This window comes from Ptychodera flava (genome assembly GCF_041260155.1).
Source record: "Ptychodera flava strain L36383 chromosome 23 unlocalized genomic scaffold, AS_Pfla_20210202 Scaffold_23__1_contigs__length_28996876_pilon, whole genome shotgun sequence".
Lineage (NCBI taxonomy): Eukaryota > Metazoa > Hemichordata > Enteropneusta > Ptychoderidae > Ptychodera > Ptychodera flava.
Genome location: NW_027248277.1, coordinates 2,399,695 through 2,419,418, shown reverse-complemented (window position 1 = coordinate 2,419,418; position 19,724 = coordinate 2,399,695). Strand labels below are relative to the sequence as shown.

The following is a 19,724-nucleotide window of genomic DNA, read 5'->3' as shown; positions in this document are numbered from 1 at the left end:
CGAGAGGAATTCGCTGAGCAAAATTTCGTTCGAAGCAGTTTACGCAGCATCGTTCACGTTTGCTCTGACATTCATTCATAAATCACATCAACTTGATACTTTGATACACTGTAAGTCATAGCTACCAATCAGAGAATTGGAGTCAGTCACGTGGACTTGTAAATTTGTATACATTGTAACTTTACATCTGTCAATCATGGTTTCAATCAGAATGTCTAGACGCTAGATAAACTTCACTTCATACAACGGTGAGTAGTACTACCGGTATACCGTTGGTACCGCGGTACCAGCACTCCAGAGCAGAGCTGACTGGCGTGTCGGTATCTCAGTATCAAAATATAGTGCGTTTCATCTAGGTACCGCAACTCAGCGTATGAAACGGACACAATTCACGTACAAAACAAATAAGCTTGGGTATCACGACACAATTGAAAGTCAAATTATAAAATCTAACAACAAAAATCTGATCCACCATTCTTGAATGCAACCATGTACAGACCTGCTTCTACTCTCCGTCATGAAACATGCATGCCCAGATGCCATGGTTTTGTTAATACTGCAAAGCCCCTTTCTCATTATAAAAATGCCTACGACACTGATGGTCCCCGATTCCATATCAAAAACAAAACCATGTGTGGAGAATTCAGTGGTATATTCCTGCCTAATCCATGGCTATCAACTATAAAATCATCGTCCACAGTGTCTCACCAACTTTATGTCATTGTTTCTGCAAGAATGTGGCGGGAGATTTCCCATGTACGCAGTGTGTAGAAATCAAATAACCTGATATGACCCCAATTAATACACTGATCTCATCACTACGATGAGGAACAACACGTGTTTATCATGGCGAGTACAGGAATATTTGGCCAATTTTTATCCGGAACAAAAAGGAACAGATAAATTAAACATGCCGATAACAAAACATTAACGATTAGAACTATTTGACTTTTATTTCAGATCGTTTAAAATTGACATTTGTACATAGATGTATAAAAATTAAAATCTGAACATACTCAAAATAAACCACTCTTAGTTTACATCCATTATTTTGTAAGATTATGAATGACTTCCCCTAGACAAAATATCGCCACTACTACACTGCAGTACTGGTCCAACACAACACTGCAAAATTTACAAGATACATTAAACTCTCTAGTTGTCAAAATACATTTCAAATTGTACGGGCTTACAGATGGATCTACTGAACAGTTAGTCTATGCAATAATTTTCAAACATCCCGCATCTTTAGATTGTTGATACCTTGATTTCCATCAGTAAACATAACAACAATGGAAATATTTTCATATGGTTTTGTAACTTGCCAACAAATGTCTGAAGAAATCTGAAGAAATATAAACGATATAAATATCTCTTTGTGAAATTTGTAGGAGAGTATAAAATATATCTTTTATTTTCAGATCAAAACTTGATGCTACAGTCAGTATAGATAAAAGTAGAATATCATCACATGGCTGTTGTAGATATCGAAATCACGAGGTGACGCTTACCTATTCCTGTACGTGTTGGTAAAAGTTGGATTGAAATCTAAAACAAAGGTTTATTCTCATGAACGTCACGAGAAATAAACGACAATGCCATAAAATCGTGATCAACGCTGGTGTCACATTTCATGTTTGTTTACATCTCACACACGTCAACGTCTGTGATGTAAGCGTCCTTAGTTACTGGTCTAAATTTTGATACAATGTTTCTCGACACTATTGTAATTTCATACAGCAGCAACCACTTTTCTCATGACCATCGATAATTCTCAATGTAAGATCTGTCTAGAGTCACTATTTACAATAAAAGTAGACAAAAAACACACGAAAGCATTGTGAATATTCTAAAACTACTCTATAAAAGTATGTACAATCGGTACAACGAATAAATGCCCTGAGTTGACCCCACTCGCGTGCCCCTCTCAACAAAGTGAGATCGACCTGGATACAACGCCCTCAACGTAGTTCTTGAACTTAGAATGGCGGTGATTGCTTAGTTTGAAGTCGTTGTTTATAAACCATAAATCGGAGTAATCTTCCTCCATCGGATGGAAATATCGACAGATTTCAACAAAATTAACATCATCAGATATGCAGGTATTTTATCTCATCTTATTTTGCACACACAATTGATATTCCGCCCGATATTTATGGCGATGTGATGGAAGGTGTATCTGTACTATTGCCTGTAGACTACCCCTTGTCAAAATTGATCAAAATTTTCAGCGAAAATTTCACAAAATTTGCAAGATTGTTTCACCGGTATACAAAGGAAGTGAGCGACTGCATCTCTAAGATTGTCCGATCCAAAATTTCAATTTTAAAATGAAAAATAACGCCAATATTTAAATATAAACAAACATTTTTGACCAATGTTGTCATTGGGGTATGCTGTGTACAACGGCAGTCAAATACCTCCATGACAAAATTGGTCAAAATTGTTGATGATAAATCCACAAAACATCTCCGTTTTGGATTTCTAACATCCCTGAGATGAATCGACTGACAAAAATCACAATTTTTGTCAACAACTATATTTCTAAATTTGTAAAAATAACCTTGCAATCAACTTGTTGCCATGACATCCTTGTCAACAATGCAGTCAAGTCAATGCAATGCGTTCAAACTTCAACGCTCACAAAATTATTCCTTTCAAAAAATTCCTCCAAATTCTGACATTTTGATGTCATGTAGACATACACTTCATGTTGGTGTATTTTATCTACTTGGAAAATACTTTGATTTGGTCTCTGCCTAACTCTACAACACCAATTTTATCACCCATGACTGCAATGTACCAGGGTCATCTCACATTACCTTCCAACAGATTACAGATCCACTTTCCATCACATCGATATTTATGGATTCTATCAAAGTAGTAGTTACAAACATAAACATTATCATCTTCATCCACAGCAATGTATCCATAGTATCCCAGAATCCTCTCTGATAGCTGACTTTGTCCGAATTGATGTAAAAAATTCAGGTCGCTGTCAAAACACTTGATGCATCCATTGCCAGTGTCATAAACCATGATGACATTGTTGCTGTTTACAACCACAGACACCGGCCTGTAGAATTGTCCTTGGCCTCTAATTTGACCATTGACTTCTGCTAGATATTCTCCACTCTGTGTGTACTTGACCAGTCTATCACCTCTGTCCTCAGGTCTCACACTGGTGTCCAGAGAGGTCAAACTCAAAGTGACCAAAACAAAGTCATCCATCAGAGCTATGTCAAAGACTTCTTCAGTGTTTTCAGGTAGAGTAATTATTTTGATAATTTTACCATTTTCATCACAAACAACAATTTGTTTATTTTCATCATCAAGTATGAAATAGTGGTTGAAATGTGAGATGGCTACACTCAGTGGCCGGAATGGCTTTGCAAACTGACCATCAAAGCTTCCTATGACTTTGTCACAGGTATAATCTTTGTTCAATATCTGTACAATATTGTTACCACTGTCACACACCACAAGTTTATTACAGTGAAAGGCTAAACCTCCTGGACTCTTGAACTGTTGTTCTTGGTCTTTATATTGACCATCGACCAATGTCATTGACCAGTCACCTGAAAGGTCAAAGGTCAAATTTGTGGAAATTAGTGTGTACATTGCTATACACAGCTTACTTTTTGTTCTGCTTTAAAAAGAAATATAATTAGTTCTTATAAAGTTTTCACTGCCCCAGAATTTTTTGAAAACTCACATAAATCCTTTAGGTAAAATATAATATTATTTTTGAAAATTCTCACAATTATTGGTCATTTTGCAAATTTACCATGGCAACATTTTCAGCAGAAATAGGCAAAATAAGTACATTGTGTATTTTGTACAAGTGTATTTTGTCATGAATTTTAGCTTAGCATGCTAAATTCAAAATTCTTTGCATTGAGTACATTTCATTATTTTCAAAGATGTAACTATCGTGAACCAAAAAATGAATTCATTCACTAATTACTGTAACCATGGCAACATTTTTTATGACAATGGCTAAAAACGTTTTTTTTTTCTGTAACTTTTGTATTTTATGAAGTAGATTGAAAATTTTTTCGCAAAAGTTTACAGACTGACATAAGCTTGTTTATTATGCATCAATACATAAGTAAAGTTATGCATAACAAGTAACCATGGCAACGTAAATGTTAATAATTTGCTTTTCTTCATAATTATCTGTTGAATTACCCTGAAATTTTTTCACAAAAGTTTAAAAGCTTATACACACTTGCTTATTTTCTATCAATGCATTACTATATTTGAGCGTTATTAATCACCATGGCAACATATTTTATTTCATTTCCTCAAAATTATCTTTTCCCAGTAATACATGTATGTTGTGCAATTTAAATAAAAATTCTCCAGGAAATATTTACACACTGTAGTTCACTTTTCAATGATTCTCAATAAATGGAAAGACTCAGAGAATGTATGGCTGGTATCCATGGCAATGTTTTATTACTATTGTTTAAAAATTCTTATTTTGTCGACTATGTTTGAATTTATAGACATACAGTGGAAATTCTCAAGTGTTTTACTGGAGGTTTCTAAGTGTGAATGAATATAGATGTTACTAAGTTGGAGTGACTTTGTCTGTTGGAATTTTCTGGTCATTTTGACCAAGATTTTGTTCTATACATAGAAAAATTAGTACAATGATGCCAACAAGTAACCATGGCAACATAATATTCAAAATTTGCTTTTCTTCATAACTTCTTCAGAGGTCATAATATCATAAAAATTCTTTTACAAAACTTGAAAGACTGAAGTAAACTTTTAATCGTATGCTAATCCATTAAGACACTTGTGTGCTACTGGTAACCATAGCGACAGCGTTTATTCTATTTGTATAAAATTTCTCATTTCCTTGTAACCTTTCTCTAGTTCAAAACAAAATGAATTTTTTTGTTAAAAGCTGTACTTTTGTAAAATTCAAAATGATAACTCAATGAATTAACACAATCATTGAATGTCTGATTGTATCCATAGCAACAGTTTGATGATTGTAACCAAAAAATTATCATTTTCTTTTCATAACTTTTGATGTTTCACAAGACATTTGTGAGTTTGAAGTCGATTTTCTTGGAATTTTCTTGTCATTTTCACCAGAACTGTACATAATACAGCTTTACTAGTAGACAGTAGTAATGTTACCAAAGTTTGGCGTGAGAGTTTTAGAGATCTTTTAAATATATTGTGAAGACAGTCTAGTGGTCAGTAACTGTTTCTTCTGAATGTCTATTGGTGATTTTCAATATTAGATGTGAACCATTTTTTAAGTTATTTGACATAAACACTATTATCATATACCCTTGCCAATATCTCTCCATCCTGGTTGATTTTACTGTAAAATATCATCTGAGCCTTATTTTTATAATAAACATTGTGATATGCACAATAAATGTCATCAGTTTTAGAGTGTCACTGACTTACATTTTCAAAACAAAATAAAATGGTTGCCACTCTCTGCCTACGTGTATTAATCCACTTTGTAAAGATATTAGAAATCATGGAATTTGTTTCTATGTAAGAATTTTACAGATTAATATAGATTCACATCATATGGAAATGTTAAACTATTCCTAGATTTGGCAGTATAGATTTCTAAATTTTAACATGTTGTTTTCTTTTATTCTACCAGCGATAATTGGATGAAATGGTGAAAGTTTACAAGATGTCAAAGAGTGATCACTGCAGTACATGCAATGAGGTCAAAGTTCAGAGGTGAGAGTTTGACAAACACTTTCCTAGTTTGGTCACTTGTCCTAGTAGTGTTTATATTCAACACAGATTCCAACAGGAAGATGGACAGTCATTGAGTGTTGATATGCTTCAACACAGGGTTTATAGCATAGTGCATTGTAACAGCTTGTGTTTTGAAGTGTAACACAACACATGATGCAAGCATGACAATTCCCTCAGATTCAACTCTGGACCTGTCTCTGTTAAATTCACAGATAACATCATCAATTAAATGTTTAGATTACGGGATTTTACAATTTTTGTATTTTATTATACCAGCAATAATTGAATGAAATGGTGAGGATTTAAAAGATGTCAAAGAATGATCACTGCAGTACATGCAACAAGGTCAAAGTTCACAGGTGAGAGTTGACAAACACTATCCCAGTTCAGTCACTTGTCCTTAATAGTAGCAGTGTTTGCATTAAACACACGGTTCAATGTCAACCATGAGGGGCAGTGATTATAGTGTTGATATGCTTCATCACAGTTTAATAGCAGAGTAGATTGTAGCAGCTTGTGTTTTGAAGTGTAACAGAACACATGATACAAACATGACAATTCCCTCAGATTCACTCTGGACCCGTCTCTGTTAAATTTACAGACCCTCATCATCAATTTGTTTTTTTTATCACGGTGGTAAATGCTTCATAATTCCAGCATTCCTATCGTTAACTTTAACCCTTTTCCTGCCAAGTCCATATTTCACCACCAGGTCAAGATAGTTAAAATTAATGAAACACAACATATTCCATATGATGTATTTTAACATAATACTGTACATTTGAAGGCTGTTGAAAACATAATACTGTAAAGTTGATTTGTTTTGGACAAAAGATGCTATAACATACCAAGCCAAGTGGGTGAAAATACGTCATGTTTTGGCTCAATACCGCTTTTTACTGATTCGGCTGATGGGGAAGTGATACAGTTATTACTGTCTGGCAGGAAAAGGTTTAAAATTGCTGTGAAGTCACCTCACAGTAAAATGTCTCCCTCTCTCAAGACAGCTACTCTGTTTTATTTTCAAACCTGTAGTGAAAGGGAAATTGAATCACATGCTATTGCTGAAAAATTAAGTGATATGTCATGAAATTTTGATAAACCATGAAATAGTCCATTTATTTTATGAAATGTGCACTCTGACCTCAGGTCTGTCCCAGAATGCATCAATTCCAATAAAATGGGTTTGTACAAAATTCTTCCTACAGCTGATTACTGTTCATAACAAAGACAGGATAATTGATTAACAAGGCAGATACAGTATGTATGAAATTCAACACATGGTAGTATCAATTAGACTGTGTTCCCATGTGATCAGAATTGATACATGTAATAATGATTTTTAATTTATACAGTAACTTTCCTGCAGTCAGTGTGTTCATTACAGCTGTAGTAGAAGGACTCAAAGTGACTTCTTTCTTGTAAGTTTGTTACACCTTGACAAAATGATACTTGTCCAGTTTAAAACATCCTTTGTCAGTGTCAGTGGTCTACTGGTAACCATGGTGTTCTGACAAATGTAAACAACTGATGCATACAATCAGCTCTGAATGGTGTAACAAATCTACAAAACAGAAGACACTTTAACACCTTCAATGAAAGCTGCAATGTGCACTCTGCTCACAGATCTATCCATAAGTCCATCAATTCTGATAAAATGGAGTACCAGGTACTATGACACTATAATGTTTCTTTACATTTTTCCTGTCAGACTTTGTTGATACAGAATGCCACAGTGAACTTAGTCTGCATGTCTTCAAATGACAATATCCCGTCTTGGTCTGTGATGTTAAAAGTTCAGAGGTGAGTACATCAAAATTACAGTGTACTAGACATAACTGTTCCTGGCATGAATGCAGGCATGACATGACATCAATGATTTTAAGGTGGACTGAGTCAATTCATGTCAATACCATAGTTTATATGTTTGACTTTGTGGAACAAGGGAGTACTTGTAGCTTCTGTGTCAGTTCAACTGTACACGTCATTGTTTTTGATGTACTAAACACAGAAGTAGAAAAACTCCTGATATCAGTATCTCAAATAGATATAAATAAATCCATAGATCTTTTCTGTATTGAATAGTCATAGTACTTTTGTGAGAAATTTTACAAGGAGTTTGATTACAGTTTAATAATCAGTCCCAGTCATTTCTGAAACTGGTGACGCTACACCATGATATTATTTCAATGATCAGCCAATCACCAACCGGATTACATCATCAATAAGATTGCAGTCACTGCAGGTTTGCAAGCATTGTATTAATCACTATCAGTTACTTTCAGCTTTCTTGTAGGCCGTAAAATCCAAAACTTTGCACTTCTTTCATGATGAACATGATCGTATGTTCTCCAAGTACACTTTGTCAAACAATAAGACCATCAAGCAAAGCAGCAACCAAGATATTTACAATTCATCCCTTTCCTGATTTCCTTCATCTCTCTCATGTAGAATTTTTAATAGCTGCCATCTCTGATGCAAGTGGGATTTTCTGAACAATCTGTGTAGGTACGTGATTTATATTTAGCAGGACTTCTGGTGAGAGTCCGGGCATCAAAGCAATATATGGGATTTGGTTGTCCGAGCCAGACTGAAAATGAGACACGATTTTGAAAATGTGTGTTGACAGAGTGGTCGCTGTTCGAGATTATGACAGAATACTCCGCGATTAATTGTTTTGTTCACAAATTACATCCATATTCCCATGAAATGTGCAAGGCCAAGTGTTTTGGCAAAACCTCTCTTTCACAACTGACAATATTTTTGACACGGATCTATGATACACGAGAAAGTTATGTGAATAGTGCAGCGGAGGAGTATATAGCAAGATGGAGTTCAGCACACTATGGCCTACGTAACCATGGACACATGTGGAAGTTGCCAGAAAATACATTCTGGAGCTTTTTCTGTCAATTTTTACTGATTGTGTGCCAGCCGCTGATTGGCTAATGATAGGAAAAAAAATTATGGTGTAGCATCATCAATTTGGAAATGACCCGGACTGATAATGTTTCTATTGTTTTGTAGATTTGACACATGGCTGATACAACGGTGAAAGTTTCCAGGACTTAAACGGATGATTTCCTGAGTACCTCATTGTGTCAAAGCTTTGGTGATTGAATCAAAACACATTGTTTTTGAAGTAAGTAGATTTTCCCATCATGCAACAGCCATTATCTTACAGACAGCACCATAGACCTTCAACTGAATGATGTCCCAGGCCTATCTTCATGCAACTGTTATGACCTTTGCAAATACGATGATACAGGCCTATTCACAATAATATAATTACTCAGTATATGTACACATCATAGCAGAAGGTGACCCTGGCCTATCCACAACTACGTGTACCGGTACACGCAAAGAGATGACCAAGGCCTATCTACAATACGCATACATGTAATGGAAGATGACCCAGGCCAATCCACAAACACATACAATGCAAACAGTATGGAAGATGACTCAGGCCTATAGAATACTACATGTCTGTATACATTATGGAAGACGACCTAGCCCTATGATCAATACAAATAGTGTGTACCTGTTCTGGATAGGCCTGGGTCATCTTCCATAGTGTGTACATGTATTTGTATTGAGGATAGGCCTGGGTCATCTTCCATAGTGTGTACATGCATTTGTGTTGAGAATAGGCCTGGGTCATCTTCCATAGTGTGTACATGCATTTATATTGAGGATAGGCCTGGGTCATCTTCCATAGTGTGTACATGCATTTGTATTGAAAATAGGCCTGGATCATCTTCATAGTGTGTACATGTATTTGTGGATAGGCCGCGGTCACCTTCTGCCATGATATGTAAATGTACTGAGTATTGAGGATAGGCCTGGGTCATCTTATTTGCATGAATATAGGCCCGGGACATCATCCAGTTGGAGGTTTACAGCGCAGCATCTAAGGGAGTGATTTGTATGTCTTAGAAGAAGATAATGTAAGGTACAAAATGAATCTATGACACAGCAAACAGGGAGTCCATTATGTGGAACAAGTCTAGATCTCTAACCCCCCGTGAACGCATGGTTGCTGGATGCAATTTTAGATATCTTGAAATAGTTGTTGGCGGCATTTCCAGACATCTGGAACTGGTTGTAGGATTTTAAGTTTATTAGCATTCTGCAACTGAGATTCATTTATGTGTGGGTCTCTGCCAACAACTCGAAACCAAAACAACAACTGAATTAAGGTGCAATGTAGGTTACTGCAGTGTAATAGGGTGAAGTAGAGTTCAATTTGAGCAAAGTGGACCCTGTCCGTGCTTAGATGCAAATCTAGGAGTTTTCAATGGTCCCATCATGGACTTTTAACAAATTTGAAACAGACCAAGGATGCAACATTTGCAATCAGTAATGTATTGACACAGCCCCTAAACTGAATTGTCAGCTAGTTTTCTGCTTCACTGAGCTGTGTTGCTGATCAAACTTCATAAATAACTAATTAAGGGTGCAATTCTAGATATCTTACTGGTTGCAGGGTGCAATTCTAGATATCTAGAACTGCTCTAAGCATCACTCTAGATATCTGTATTTGTATCCGGGCACATACTGTTCAATGAGATATACCGATAATTGAATTAATAGCCTAATTTTTTCTGCTTTCAGGGAAAGAAAATATGAGTGATGTAATGATCACCATGAGTCGAAGATGAGTGGTGACACGGTTATTACATCACGAGTATTTTCCGAGCTGAATGGAGAAAAATATAAGGCAATATAATACAATCACATTCACAAGCCAAGAATTCATTGTTGTTTGTAAAGGAAAAGGAGTTTTCCTTAACAATTCTATACATTTAAACTTCTGAACTACTTTTTGAGTAATATAATTACGCCGTGGTCGAGTTGTCAATCGTTTCTAGTAGTAGGTCACGTGAGTGAGGAACATGGCCCTTACGTCTGTCTATTGAGCAAATGCCAGATGGCCTCACACAACATGTACCTTCTGCAAAGTCATACCAAATTTTAAAAATAGAGAATGAAAATCAACTGAATCTTGGCGTGTTAAATTAAACACTGTGTAACATATCGCACCGACTGTACCAAATTGGCTGCAGTGCTTACGGAAGGCATGGTAATGTGACAAGCTTCAAGTTTGTTGATTCCAAACATTATTTAATATTGTAACTTCTTAGGAATAGACTAGTGTAATACTTTTACACTTCCATAGTTTGGATTATTATTGTCGCAGTCTATGAAAATATTGATTTCAGTACATGTCTTTTTGAGGCTCAGTGTGCGGTGTGGATGAGAGCACTCCCCTTCTTGCAGTACTCTGGATGTCGAAAGTTCAAGTGGTGGTGAGCTCATCTGTGGTACTTTCATTGGAGGGGGGGTGTCAATACGGATACGACCCCCCCCCTATATAACGACCAGAGAATAAATCCCTGTATTTTATGTTTAAAGACTACAAACTTGGCTTGTGCATGTTATAAGAGTTTGTTTACACTGATGACTTAATGACATAATATTTGAGGAATTACTTACATGTATTCTTATAAATCAGAGAACAAAATACCTGATGTAACAAAACTGATTTTATGTCACTTTTACCCACTGCTAGGCTGTAAATCTAAAGATAAGTTAGAATGAGGTCAAGGTTCAAAGGGACATATAAACACCCAAATAAAGCAGGATTACTGTAAAAGCATTCATTTTCACAAGGATTGAATGTCACTATTTTGATGAAGGAGACATTTTCATAGGGATGGAAACTCCACTGTTTTGTCAGTAAAACAATAGAATGTATTGCTATTGAGTGTGTTCACTGGGATGTAGTTTAGTTGATAACATATATTAGCAAAATGGTGAAATTAATATCAATTTGAATAATGCAAATGTTTAATGTTACCAAAAAGAAACAAATTTGAGTAAACATCATCAAAATTATTGTAGATTGAAATGATATTCAACAATGACGACACTTTCAGATTTCCAAAACTATTTAGGATGTTCTTTGATTATTTGATGAAAAATGAAAGTAAAAACATTGGAAACTTAATTTATTGCTGCAATGATAGGTGGCTGTTTGTCATTGCAAACGTTTTGCCATGCCAAATTTCACCAAGTGTTGACTAGCGCCAACCAAACAGGAGACACTCATTGACGCCCATAGAGTCAGTCAGTTACTTCAGCAAATGATGCATTCAAAGATATCCAAATTAATCTGTGACATACAGTCAAAGACACTGTACCTTTGTCTCCTGATTTCTTCAGGTTTGATAGTTCCAATGCATGTTCTAATTCCTTCACTTTATCCTGGAGTTCCTTGACCAGCTTCTGGTTCTCTTTAAGTTCAGACTGTAATTTCTCTCTCTCCACTTTGTTCCCAATACGTTGACTGACCAATGACTGCTCAGTACTCTCTAACTTCTGTGTCAGTTCCTTACATCTCTCTTCCAACGTAGACTTTTCTTTCTTTGCCTCCTTCAGTTGAGATTCTAGAGTTTTCCTTTCCATCTCAGATTTAGATTGGATATCTTCAGTGGCTGACAGCAACAAAAATGTACAGATTTATACCATCATAAATGTTAAACATTTCACTGTATGTATTGATTGACGGTAATTATGTGTGATTGTGTAATTATTTAATTAAGTGACTAATATATTTACTACATTAGTGTTTTCAGTGATCACTGTCATTGGATGAATTCATTGTGTGCCTTGAAAGTAGGAATACTTAAAATTTTGCTCAAACTTTCCTGAATGAAAGTTTGAATCATTCTCGTACTAAATCAAGAATAAAAATCAGGGATCCCTCAGCAAAGTTTGGAACTAAACAAACAAATTACTCAACATATACCTATATTTGAAATTCAAAATAGCCACCACCCTGTGATAACTCTATGGAGAAAATTTAATCATTGTAATTTTTCTTTCTCAAAGACTTTAAAATGAGCCCCAACAAGTGATTTAGATCAAAATATAATCTGGGTTTGGAGTCTGAATATATCTGTCCCAGAGGAGAATTTTATCTTAAACAGAACTGTGGATATCTAGGGTGAGAGGTAGTGTGGCAACAGATTACACATGCATTGTGGGATATGTGGGGAATCATCAACCATGAATGGTACACTCCTCAGCAAACAATTATTCAAACTACTGGTAATCAGGATGTCAATTTTATTAATTTGCATCTGAATATCAGGAGCTCTTAATGAAAAATAAAACAAATTAATTTTCAGTTACTTACATTGTCTTTGTTCAGTCTGAGAACCACTGTCAACTCTTCTTGTGACTACAGTTTCAGATTTCTGACCAGTGTCGTCATCCTGAAATTGATAATGTCAAAGTACAACAGGGTTAGTGTTGTTTCATTGGTTTAAGGATGTACGATCGGAAAAATATTAGCATACTGCGCAGATTTCCGCGCAGATATGTATCCATAGTAACCACGCGCGCATAGTGACGTTCCAAACGTTTTTGCATTGTACAAAATGTCGTCTGCAGGTAAAGGAGAATTTCTGTCTTGTGGAGAAAAATCCCGACGAGAAAATGTTCAGCGTGGCCTCAATTAAAACACGCTGGAAGGTACGAGAATTCAGCGGAGAGATAAAAAAATGCAACATGACCATAGCCTGTAAAGCGTAAGTCAGAAGTGTGACGTACGATTCGCTATACAAGAGGAGGTAGTGGATAATGACAAAGACGAGTATTACAATCCCAATGATAGTGTCGCTAGTAGACCTACCGGAGAATGGAAGAATGGCCGTCGCATTGTCGATTTGAGTGTACTTGCTGAAAATCTTAACACTTGTGTCAGTTGTGGGCTTGCCTTACGATTGTCATCGTGCAAGCTTATTGGGGGAATGATTCATGGCCTTCTGGCTCTACGTAGTTTAGCCTAATTGCTCTACTGCTCTTGTGTGATTTTTTGTATGCTGTATTAATATATAGACTCTAAACAATAGAAGAACCTGAAAGTGTTTCCTTTGTTCTGTCATTTTCTGCTCATTAAAGTTTACAGGTAGGCTTAAATCATGACAAAGCCTGGACAAGGCCACTGCAGGTCAGCAGCATTTGAAGAGCACCCTCGCGCGACGAATCTGGGGGAGCATGGTGTATCGCACGAACGTATAAATTTAAGTTACATTTTGCAAAATTGTGAAAAATTGAGCTGCGTGACCTACTAAACAAAATGTGGTTTTTGAAAAATTCACAAAAAGAGCTATTATTTAGCAAAGTTTGAGAAAATTGATATTAGTAGAAACTATCAATAATTGATAAATTACCCTCTCCCATTCCTAAAATTTTGGGCATATTTGTTGCAATTTTGGTTAAAAAAGTGACTTTTTAACTCAATTTTAATGTAAGTAAAATCTTCAAAGTAGCTTAAATTTATAATTGTTTGTTCTTTTACAGTGTAAACGTGAAAAATGCAATCATGATATAAATATAAAAATGATGACCTGTTTTATTGATTTTTAGTGATTTTGTGAAAATCCGTGAATTTTTAATGTCCTTTTGAAAAAAGGAAGCGCGGTGACCCCGTCTTTTTTTCCCACTTTTGGACTACTCTCATATGTAGGTATTCAAAAAACCCCATTTGAAAAAATTGACATTACTTTTACTTATTCCGATCGTACATCCTTAATGGTATCATAATTTGCCTTTCTATGCTAATGTGTGGTAGGTATTGCAAATTCTCTGCAGCTACAGTGATGGTATATTTTTTGAATTTTGTGGTCACTTCTTCTGTAAGGGCCAAGGTCATATCGAATGATAAAAACTTACATCAATGTGTATCTCTTCAGCATCCTTTCCTTCAATGACATCATCATAGACTTTGACCGGTTTAAGTCCACCACCATCTCCTGAATGACAAAAATTTACAAGCTGTTCAGGCAAACTGCTGTTCAGAGTTTACTACAACGCAAATATCCAAGGTGGGTAATTGTTTTAGGTTAACCCTTTGAACCCGGCTGGGACATAAATGTCCGATGACATCATAGAGCATAGAGTACCAGGGGTCAGGGTGCAAAGGGTTAATCAATTTTCAACCACAAAATTGAATTTGAAATTAATGTAGGAATGACACCAGTTCACTTTTGCATTGTGAGTGTATATCCAAAGCTTGTGAGACCCTTTGCCTACATTCAAAATATACTAGCTCAAAGTTACCTGACAACCAGAAGTTAACATCTTCAGATAAAACATTCAAAAACTTCAGGTGTATGATCAAGTTCAGTAGTTACACTACTTATATAAGGAACATCACCAGACACACTGTAAACTTACTATTTATGAAGAACAGTTCCAGTTCATCAAATCTGGCTTGGTCATATGTTGCTTTCAACTTAAGTTGTAATCCAACTTTGTCAGCCTCCTCTCTCATCTTATCAGTTATCAATAGTGGTTCAAATGAGTCAGGAAAACTACCAGATAGACATGTGTGTTCTAATCTGTACAAGTTATACATGGTAGGTATGTCCAGGTGGATAGCTAACGAACATTTTTTGTTGCCTTTTGATTTGACATTACCGAAGTGCTTTCTACAATTGTAGTCTACTCTCTGTTGGCTTTCTTCATTAGTAATCACCTCATTTGTAGTCTCGTCATGTTGTGCCTTGCACTTTTCCCAGGCAGCTTTCAATTTCTTCTTTTTCTCCCTGACACTTCTTGTTTGGCGCTGATTATCAAGATCTCTCATCTGCTGTACATAGGATTCCTCATTTAGCCCAATATGCACCATAAAATCACAAGAATCTAAACAATGTAATGAGGAGAAATGTATGCATTATAGTGGATGAATACAAATGTTTGTCTGGTTTTTAAATATCTGCCAATGACATGACTTCTCAATAGTGAGAGAGTAAAGCCAACAATCACAAAAAGTTTTACTTCAAACATTTTGAATGGTATGCACTTTACTGTGTTTAACATGGATACATTATTTACACAGTACGGCTTTAGATATTATTTTGTAAACCATGAAATATAAAATATTACATACCTCTGTCACATCCTGTTGCAATTGACTGTGGTGATGGTGGTGGTGTTCCAGGGTTTCTGCTGATTCTTCCTGTTCTCTGTATTTTGTGGTGAACGACTTCACTCTCTTTTTGTCCAGACTTTTCAAATCCTGATGATTTTCTTTTCCTACTCATCCTGTCTTTCTTCTTGAACATCTTAGGATGTGTATGTTTCGTATCATTATATTTGTCCTTTGTTTTTCTATTGTATCTATGCCTGGATATTACTACTCTTTGAGAGGTTCTGTCACTGTCTTCATCTTCAGTAATCTGAACTTGTGTGATATCATCAGATTTATCAGTTTCCTCCTCTGTTTCCATATTCTCATGTTGAATTCTCATGGGTTTTGTCGTATCTACACTTGTGGCTGATATCCCAGATTGCATTGCTGTACATTCTGTAGTATACATATCTTCTGTGCATGACATCCCAGGATGCACTGTAGCTGTGGGTTTTTCAGAGTCTTTCAACTCTGCTGTTGTATCTGTAGTTTTCATAACTTCTGTGGCTGTTGAGATCCCAGGTTGCACTGCTTTGATTTCTGTAGTATCTGTGTCTTCTTTGACAGCGACCTTTGGTAGCACTGCCGTGTTGTCTGAAGTGTTAACATCTGCTGCTGCGGTTTCCGTAGTCCCCACATCTTCTGTGACTGACATCCCAGGTTGTTCTGATGTAGGACTCTCTTGAATGTCTTTGTCATTGTTCACTGATAAATGAGGTAGCAATTCTTTAGTTCCTGTAGTGTTGAAATCTTCCGTAAATGGCATTATTGCTGATTGAGTCTGACGCAACTCCTTTTCTTGTCTTTTTTCTTTTTCAGTTTTACCTGCACATAAATCAAGAATGGTTTTTGTTAGTTTCTGGACATGTAATTGAGATGCTATATAAGTTAACTGTGTTGTCACTTGTTTGTGAAGTGTTTGTTCATTATGCAACAACATTATTCATTTTGACTTTATGCGTAAATTGTGCTATAAACAGTAAATCTGTAAACAATTAGGGCAAACTTACCATTTTTTTCATTGTTTTGTGCTTCTGTGCCTTCATCAGTCAATGATGACGCAAACCTGGCGAAGCTTTCTGTCACAGCCTCACTCTTTGCTAAGTCTTTTTTCAGCAGTTTTGCCTGCTTGACTACTAGCTTGTGATCTCTTACATTTTAATTATCTTAGAAGTCAGCTCTTCTGACCCATACCTTACAACACAGTAATCCTTGTGTTTTTCAAAGTGTGTTTGAATCATGCCAGCAATATGAGATTTACCCTGGACTGCTGTTGGTAGACCAGCTGCCATTGCTTCCAAGCCTTCAAAACTGTAGTCAGTGTAGCATGGTGGAGGAAGGCAAAGGTCAGATTGTTGGAGAGATTGTAACAGTGTTCCTGCTGAAATGTGTTCATAGGGCTTTGTCACGACATGGTTACTTTGAAGTTTTTCATCTAGGAAGTTCTTTGTTTTCTTGTATGCCTGTTCAGACACTCCATGTATCTTCCATCGAAATGGCTGTTTACCTAAATCTTTATATTTGTTTGCTGCAGATCCAATGGAAGCTGCTATTGAGTCACATCTTTTCAAGGCTTCCTCTGTGTTCAGCTGACCATATGTTACTATGCTATGTTCATCAATTTCTATATCAGTCTCTGGTCTTTCATTATTAAAATATTGCTGTCTAGGTTTTGGAAGAATTTCTTTGTGAGGAATGTCAGACAGTTTCCTACCACCAATCTCAGCTCTGTATGCATTTTTGAAGTAGTCATGTATGTTAGGACCAATGGAAAACAGTATGTCAGCATGACTTGCCATCCGTAACATCTTCTCTTCCAAATCCGAAAATTCCCCCTTTACTAAGAGACAGTTTTGTTCCTCACATGCATGGTTGATCAACACCAGCTTTGCAAAAGGGAACAGTTTCTTCCGTATTTCTACAGCAGCCCCATCCAGTTTTTGGAGCATATCCAACCACATACTTGATATTTTCTAACTTTCCTAGATCAGGGAAGTAACTTTCATGGTTTACCAGCCATTCCACTTTAGGCATCTCATCAACTCCATTCTTTATCTGTGCTTTTATCAAGGTAACACCACACTTCTCAGCATCTTCTATTTGATCTGCACTGAGTTCTACATCAACCACAGTGGAGTATGCTTTGAGATATTGTTCTTCTCCTTTTGCCTTCCTTCTCAAGATATCCTGAATTATAGCTCTGTGATATCCAGTCAGACCGCAGGCGGATCTGCTCCAGGCATCAAATGCAAATAGTAAACCAGAAGGAGTTGGTACAGATATTTGGTGGAGCTGAGCTGAGGGGAAAAGACTTTCATGGATAGCAGCTGCTGCATTCTTTGTCTTGGGAGAAAAGCTGACCACATGTTTTATATGCTGGAACTTCTTCAGCCCCTGGTAGTATTTGTCGTGGTGGAGTAACCAGGTTGTTGCAGGTGGGTCTTCTACAGGATCTGACCATTTACATCTTGTAGCTGGAATCAAAGTAACTCCAACGCTCTCTGCATCTTTCTTATGGTCTTTACTGACTTCAACATCAAGGACAGTACAGTAGAGTTTAGAAACTTCATCAGATTTCAGCGTTTTTTCACAGAAATATTTGACTAGTGTTCTAGTTGGTGGTGATGTCAGGTCATCTGATGCTGTATTCCATGATGTTGATACAAGCAGTGCTTCAGAGAGTGTGTTTTCCATTGTCTCTGGAGGAATGAAAATGTAAGTTGAGGCATAGTGTAGGAAATATGTATATTGTTTTGTATTATGATTTTGTTTTTGAAATTGGCAATTGAAAGTCATACATGTTTCACAAATATAGTGGAATGAAGTACTAGTTCATCTCCAATTTTTAATTGATTTGTATTAGAGCTGCAATGTGCCAATGTGTGTATTTACATACATTTTGTCATCCAATATCTACAGTTTTGGATGAATCCTGGTTTTCAACACAGTTAATCGTCAGTAGAACAGCAAAGAAACAAAGGATAATTGACTGTGCCAATAAGAGTTCCAAGTATGACAGCTATGTTAAGGTAGCGACTCGGGTTCATTGTCACTTATTTTCAATCCTCATTTTCACAAAGAAGACGTGGTCACACACCCGACATTTGGTACTTATCTTATTTTATCTGCTCGGTCACCGAAGAGTTCAGAAAATTTGTTAGTTTTTTAAAAACAGTGCCCATACGGCTGTTTTACTCAAAAACGCGTGTTTTTTAGTTTTTCTACCCAAAAAAGTGTAAGTACAAATCTTCAATCGGCCTTGGTGATCTGTTTACGGCAATCGACGGCTGGGTATACTGGGCAAAAAACCGTGTCCCGGATTTTTGAAATTCGCTTTTGTTTTCGCACAATGCACCTTCAAAGTGTCAACTTGACGTTTTTGCATAAATTATCGGCCTTTGTTCACGTTTGTCAGGATATTTCACTTCCAGGCCCTTTATCGGAAATCTGAGACACGGTCTTTCAGATATATTCATTCACTGTCCACAGGTGAAAAATCAGGCTAGTCTGTCCAGGCGCCGCCGACTTATACTTATTTGAATAATGTACGCACTGCCAAAAACGGAACTGAGAAAATCGACGATTTGTGTAAACGACCTATGCGTCACACATTGTGACCAAGAAGTCCGACTCTCGCACTATTTTCTGCGAATTTTCTTACACCAGGACTAAGTTGATATATTTAGAGTCAGTTTTGGGAATTTTGAATATGTTTAGGATTGCAGATCGTGTGAAAATAGAAAGAAATTATACACTGAACTGGCAAATGCTTAGTGCCAGCAGTGGGTGGTATTTACACAACAAACACAGAGGGGTACTTAGCGATTTAATCCATTTTTGGAACGTTTAACTAGTAGATTAACTGTATACTGTTGTCTCAACGGTTACAATCTGGTTACCAGAGTTCACAGTCAAGACGAAGACGTCGAAACTTGCGTAAAAAAGTCTATCCGATCGAGACTTATGTGCTGTCGTCGCGCGATCGCGTCGGGCA

The 19,724-nt window shown here is 36.5% G+C and overlaps 1 protein-coding gene and 1 long non-coding RNA gene across 6 annotated transcripts in view; one reads left to right on the top strand and one right to left on the bottom strand.

The window, feature by feature from the left end:
* LOC139123485 (uncharacterized) overlaps positions 1-19,724 on the top strand; it is a 71,186-nt gene that overhangs the window by 41,451 nt on the left and 10,011 nt on the right. Inside the window, exons 3-8 of one of the 4 annotated variants that reach the window (XR_011549689.1) lie at positions 5,645-5,727; positions 6,025-6,107; positions 7,460-7,551; positions 8,200-8,256; positions 8,776-8,890; positions 17,265-17,329. This is a non-coding gene — a long non-coding RNA (uncharacterized lncRNA). Of the gene's footprint in view, positions 1-5,644; positions 5,728-6,024; positions 6,108-7,459; positions 7,552-8,199; positions 8,257-8,775; positions 8,891-17,264; positions 17,330-19,724 lie in introns of those variants that run through there. The other 3 variants (XR_011549688.1, XR_011549691.1, XR_011549690.1) reach the window with 3 other exon arrangements.
* Positions 928-18,429, bottom strand: LOC139123459 (putative autophagy-related protein 11). 2 transcript variants are annotated; one of them, XM_070689604.1, is made up of 7 exons: positions 16,741-18,429; positions 15,710-16,555; positions 14,995-15,462; positions 14,491-14,570; positions 12,950-13,028; positions 11,952-12,245; positions 928-3,578 (listed from the first exon to the last, which is right to left on the bottom strand). In XM_070689604.1, exons 2-7 carry the CDS (start codon positions 16,494-16,496, stop codon positions 2,809-2,811), a joined length of 2,478 nt encoding a protein of 825 aa, XP_070545705.1. In that variant the 5' UTR covers positions 16,497-16,555; positions 16,741-18,429; the 3' UTR covers positions 928-2,808. The 2 variants fall into 2 exon arrangements, with proteins under 2 accessions (XP_070545705.1, XP_070545707.1); XM_070689606.1 differs by lacking the exon at positions 16,741-18,429 and having other exon boundaries at positions 15,710-16,568.

Bases quoted from the DNA above. Each gene is read 5' to 3' on its own strand.
- LOC139123459 (XM_070689604.1), bottom strand. From the start codon at position 16,496: ATGCCATTTACGGAAGATTTCAACACTACAGGAACTAAAGAATTGCTA. The intron at 15,463-15,709 runs GTATGTAATATT...TACATTGTTTAG, and splicing joins TGCAACAGGATGTGACAGAG to ATTCTTGTGATTTTATGGTG. The intron at 3,579-11,951 runs GTACAGTGTCTT...TTGACCTTTCAG, and splicing joins GAAGAAATCAGGAGACAAAG to GTGACTGGTCAATGACATTG.